Raw genomic sequence first — 6,000 nt, 5'->3', positions numbered from 1 at the left:
TTGGGAAGGCCGTGAGCCCGAAAACAACACAGTACATATTTAAATTAACAAAAAAAAAAATAAAAAAAGGAAAAAAGAAGAAGAATTCCTCCTCCGTAATACGAGAAATAGAATGGATGATGATAATGGGGGTGGTTTTAAGGATCGGGTGGATAAAGTGTTTGGGTCGATTACATCATCATCAATAGGATTATGGTCTGTAACAGATGGCAAGGTCGAAAGGAGAGAATGGAAGCGTAGCAGCACAACAAGAAACGATGACGAAATCCCCGTTTCCTCTTCTTATTATTCTTGTTTGAATCAAGATGATGCTGATTTCGATATTCGCTCTTCTATCGGGCTGGATTCCACTCTTGATCATGAGGTAAGTAATTACCTCAAATATATTCACACATGTTTCGATTTTATCGGAAGTTTTGGATAAAGGGGGTGTCTGGGATGTTTTGTTTTTTTTGATAATTTCTAAAAAGAGCTGCCCTGATAAGCAGTTTCTCATACCTTTGTTTGTTTTTGCTTATCTATCTATCTATTTCGTATGCATATTCATCTTATGAATTCCTTCTTGAAATCTTTACCTTGGATCAAATAAATGGTTACTTTCAACAACCCAACCCTAGTTTGACTCTAAAAAAATTCAACAAGTAAAAAAACAAGAGTTTATTGTTAATTTATTTTTGTAGATTTTTGAGGTCACAAACATTTATTCATGCAATACCACATGAAATATGACACCTTCTTATACTTGGTTCATTCATACATATTCTTGTTAAACGATAGAGGCACGGGCGGACATGGTACCCGTTTCCTCTTTGACCCTGCAACTCTAAGCAGAACTGACTTAGCTCAAACAAATCGTGTGTTTCACACTCACCAACACACAAGCTTAACCTGAAATCCCTTTGGCCATAAGTAAATCACAATCATAGTAATAGACACATGACAATATTTATCGCTGCATGTTATTGATTGAATTTTAGGAAGAGGAAGATGCATATGATAAGATGGCACAAGGAAAGGAGAACGATGCCGATGATTGTCTATTTATGAAGGATGTTACCCATTATGGACCGTATTTGAACTCTCATAATGTTGTTAAGAACCACCCTTTTTCAAGTCATCATAATGCTTCTCCAATACCTAGGTTGAATGAAGATGATGAAGAAGAAGCAGAAGACGATGATGATGAACCAATGTTAAATGCACGGCCATCTTGTTTCACTGTCAGATCACCCAATGATGGTATATGTAAAACGAAGTCTATATTGAAAAGGAAAAATGATGAGGTGTCAAAACCCGCAAAACGTGTGAGGTTTGACCCGACATGTAAGAATCAAGATGATGAATTCACAAATGCCGTCCGGCTACCCCGTGTATCAAATAATGGGTCTTGTGTTCCGGATTACATTTTGAATCCTTCAAAGTACACACGATATAAATTGGATGATATTTCTCATCATGCCAATGAGGGCTCTAATAGTCGAGCTTCTTGGGAGCCAAAATCATCATTTGGTGAATTGCCTAGATCACTAGTTTTTATTCCTCGGAAAAAGAAAGCCGATAACAGCGAGGGACAACAGGTTAAACAATCATCTACTCAAGCAGCCTCTAGCATTGCGGTTGCTGCTCAAAATGATGAAGCTAGTGAGATACAAGGAGATGATGTTTGTACTAAAGCCAGTAAGTTTCAGAAGCCAGATCGTCGATATAGGTCCAAAATGGAGAAAGATGACAATGTTTGTTGATGTGACATGTTTTAAAAGTTTCAGTTTAGACGTTTGATTTCTCTTCTTTTAGGTATAGCAAAAATATGTAACTTACTTTGTTGTACGACTGTAGCATTCAAGATTTAATGACTATACCAACTCGTGCTAATGTTTCTGAAAACCAAATGAATCACTTTTATTGTGTTATAAAGCCTCAAGTATATATGATGATCGTTGGAAAGCCCAAAATACATAATCCGTTTTATTCTGTATAATACCACCTATACTGCTCGCTACAAGTAATGGAAATAAGAGGAGCAATTTCAAAGACAAATATGTGGTTTATCCACATAATTTCCCAGCTCCTACAAGAATTGATGGGGTTGATCGAATCTTCTTTATATGCACAAGAATACGAGGGGGGCTTTTACTACAACTTATCTGCAATTCTGACCATGGCATCTGCAAGCTTATTAAGGACTGCAAATAGGCTATCTGCATGATCTTTGCGTTGTTCTCTGTCTAGCTGCGAATTGGTGTTCTGAATTTCTAGCTGGGAGGTAAGCAATCTGCCGTTCCTTTCCATGGCTTCAATCAATTGGTTGTGTAAAGACATGTCCTCATTTGCATCAATGTCTGAACGTTTTCTCTTCTTTCCTTGGTAATTTTTAGGGCTCGGGGTGGTTTCTTTATCTACATCAAAAAGCAAAGTTTAGCAAAGTGTTGTAGCTTAGAGTTATCCATGGAGCATGTCAAGTAAGTGAAAGATTAGTCATTAGTCACTGCTAATCCAAATGGATGTGGCAACCACTTGAGATATTAATTAAGATGTGACATGCAGTTATTTAGTTAGCACATTTGTACCCAAAATGGCATGGGTGGTCTACATAAGATGATGAATCCAAAGTACAGAATGACATGTTATTGAGAATCTTGATCAATAGGAAAACTTAGAAAATTGAAAAGGAGGACAAGTTGATGCACATGTTAGTTAACTAAAGACCCTAAACCTGAAGTGTCATTTAACACACGGGGCTAATAACATACGGAGTACTAACAATATCATGGATGAGTTAGAAATACAGTTGATGAATATCTATATTCGTATTCCTATCCTAGAAACGCTGGTATTTGTAGGATGCCAAAAAGATTACCTCCTGCTGGAGCTGGTGTGGAAGCCGGTTGAAGGGGTGGATCCTGTTGAGATAATGGCTCATAGCGTGTCGCTACAGGGTAACAATTCAAACACATATAATCATGGTTTTAGCAATTCACCATCAAGGAATGCTAGTGTGTATATATTAATTAGCAGGGGAAAGTAGAAAATAGAAATAAGAATATGTATAGAGTACTACCTGATATTGGAGTAGGAGCAGCAGCAGGAGGAGGTTCTTTATCTGGACTAGTAGTCATCATCACTTGGTCAGAAAACAGACCATCATCGGGTCGTCCACTATCAAACACGACTTGGTGGTTTTGTGTGTCAGCGACGACGACGGATGGTGCCAGTGACAAGACCAACGATTTGTCTCCTGCGTGATCAGCTGGTCCATTAAGTAGTATATCATAGACTTCTCTATCAAAAAAACCGGGCAGCTTCCTATCTCGCCTCAAATCATTTCTCATCAACCAGAAAGATTCTGTTTCGTCATTGATATGTGATTCCCATTCATGAATTTTCTTGAAATCTCCGGCGAGATTACTCCATCTTTTCCTGCACTGAACAGGACCACGGTTAACCCCGTGACGTTTGCAGTAAGAAGATACAGATGACCACTTGGGCTCCACCACCATCTGACCCTGACCCTGGCCCGAAGAAGAAGAAACAGTCCTGATACCCCTACGAACCCGATTCTCGGCGACTCTTTTGCCTTGAATAAGAACAAGCAGCTCTTGCCTTGTCCACCTTGGCAGCCTTGGTGGTGGAGGCTGAGCCTGAACCTTGTCACCACCACCACCTCCAACCGAGAGGAAGACCACCGGGGGACTCAATCGTTTCTCCTCCTCATCTTCCTCAGCAGCCATTAACTAACAACTAACTGTCACTTTTAGCACTTAACGGAACGGAACGGTGTCTTTTTTCTTTTTTATTATTTTATTATTGGCTAGAAAGAGAAAAGGGGTCCGTCCGTTCGTCCGTTTAGAGGGAGGGTGGGTGTTTCCTTTCCTCTAATTAGATTAATCCCCTATCTTATCATCAACATCATCATCATGGTTTGTTTGTTTATTACTATACTATACTATTATTATTATTATTATTATTACTAATTACTAATGCTACTATATACTACGAGTATTAGGTAAAATAGAGAAGGATGGATTATTGGACTTTCTCTTCCCACCCACTTTTCTTAATTAGTTAATGTGGATCATTAGTGGGACTATAATAATGTGCTCATTTAATAAAAAGAAAATTACATTTTTGGTCCTTTAAGTTGGCAGAATTTTCAGTTATTATCCTTAACTGAATTAATTACAGAAAAAACCCTGAAGTTGGTCAATTTTTTCACTTTTCATTCTGTGACTAACAACCGTCTATTAGGTCCGTTAAGTGAGGGGCAGATATGTCATTTTACCATGACCAGTTCTTTTTCTACTTCCAAACTCAAATACAAACTCAAATTTTGAAAATCACAACGATAGGAAAACGAAATGTCAACTGAAAAACACACCGAGCACACACACACCCACACACTCAGAAACACATACTAAAAACACACATCTGAGATCGGAAACAAGGTTTTTGGATTCAGAATTGCTTGGATCGGGATCGGATTTGTATAGATTTGGTTGGATTTGAAGTGCAATTGCTTTGGTTTGTCTTTCTTTTCAATTCAAACAAGTTTTTTCGACGAGTCAAGTTTTTCCGGTAAAGTTTAGATCGAATTTATTTTGGCTAGGGTTCGTAAGCGATTGATTTATGAGTCGATTGCAACATGTTTCGTGTTCTGATTCGAAGAAACAAGAGATAAATCTATATTTTAATATTTCCGGCGTGATTTTTAAATTTATGGCCGCCGTGATTTCAGTTGATATTTCGTTTTCTAGCAAAAACTAATGAATCTGGGTTTGTGTTTGAGTGTGGAAAAAGAAGAAAAAGGGATAATGGTGAAATGACGAATATGCCCATCACTTAATGGATCTAAAAGACGGATGTTAGTCACAGAGTGAAAAGTGAAAAAATTGACCAACGTTAGGGTTTTTTCTGTAATTAATTCACTTACGGGCAATAACTAAAAATCCTGCCAACTTAAGGGGTCAAAATTGTAATTTTTTCTTTAATAAATATTTGAATGATTTTATTATAATCAAATATTATTGGATTTTATTTACGTAAAAGCACAATAAGTATTTAAAGAAAATAATTTACCCTTTTAACACAAAATGTTGTTCAAATGTCCGGTTAACTCATTAATATTAATGTTTTTTTTTTCAAAAGAATTTATCATTATTTAGTTTTTAATATATTGATCACCTATGTTAGTGTTATATCTATCATCTTAACTAAGGGTGAGGATTCCCTCAAGTTGTTATCAATTTGAAGAGTAAAGTTAGGATGATCTCAACCTTTGAATTAAAATCAAAGGTCAAGATTTAATAATCATTTTTGAATCTTAACCTTTGATTTTAATTCAAAGGCCAAAATCCTCCAAACTTTACCCCTCGGGATAACTTGAGGGGATCTCTACCCCTTGACTAATCATTTGGTCATTACTCAAGTGGCCACCTGCCACTATTTATGTGGAGTCGCATTGTAACGGAGTCTAACAAAACACTAGCACGGTTTAATCATCGTCTCCAATTTTTTTTTTCCAAACATTCAGTCGGTATGTGACATCAAGGAAATCTTACCGTATAATGGTGAAGCCTTGTACGTACCCTAGACAACGAGATGTTGACCATGGGCCGTTACAAGTATTCGGATGAAAAAACCCCAAGACTTGTCATCCCTAAGGATCGAACTCAAAACCTTGGATAAAACCTAGGATACCTCTAACCAGTTGGACTAATCATTGTCTTCAATTGACTTCACGTGGTGGTATTCGTTTAAGTGCTTTTATTTTAGTACACTAAAAGTCTAAAACCTTGTAGGTTGGTTGTAAGTACTAACGCGGTACAAGATATTAACGGATCATTTTGATTTTAACAAATTTTCTTTTATCTATCATGTTATATTTATATATTTCAGAATTTTAATTGCATGAATATAGATTATTATTTGGTTGATTACATAGTTTTATTATTATCTTTGTAATATAATTTGAAGTTATCATAAATATATCTTTAATCGTGATAT

General features: G+C 36.6%; 2 protein-coding genes across 2 annotated transcripts; one reads left to right on the top strand and one right to left on the bottom strand.

Annotated features, from left to right (window-relative positions):
* Positions 1–1,884, top strand: LOC122595920. Its single transcript, XM_043768399.1, has 2 exons — positions 1–364; positions 978–1,884. The coding sequence occupies exons 1-2, from the start codon at positions 113–115 to the stop codon at positions 1,740–1,742; spliced, it is 1,017 nt and encodes a 338-aa protein (XP_043624334.1). The 5' UTR covers positions 1–112; the 3' UTR covers positions 1,743–1,884.
* Positions 1,875–3,861, bottom strand: LOC122595921 (trihelix transcription factor ASR3). The gene is made up of 3 exons (XM_043768400.1): positions 3,059–3,861; positions 2,858–2,929; positions 1,875–2,396 (listed from the first exon to the last, which is right to left on the bottom strand). The coding sequence occupies exons 1-3, from the start codon at positions 3,726–3,728 to the stop codon at positions 2,134–2,136; spliced, it is 1,005 nt and encodes a 334-aa protein (XP_043624335.1). The 5' UTR covers positions 3,729–3,861; the 3' UTR covers positions 1,875–2,133.
* Positions 3,862–6,000: the final 2,139 nt, after the last annotated feature.

Source organism: Erigeron canadensis, chromosome 4, assembly GCF_010389155.1.
Source record: "Erigeron canadensis isolate Cc75 chromosome 4, C_canadensis_v1, whole genome shotgun sequence".
Classification (NCBI taxonomy): domain Eukaryota; kingdom Viridiplantae; phylum Streptophyta; class Magnoliopsida; order Asterales; family Asteraceae; genus Erigeron; species Erigeron canadensis.
Note: the sequence above shows the minus strand (reverse complement) of the source record. Positions and strands in the feature narration are given on the sequence as shown.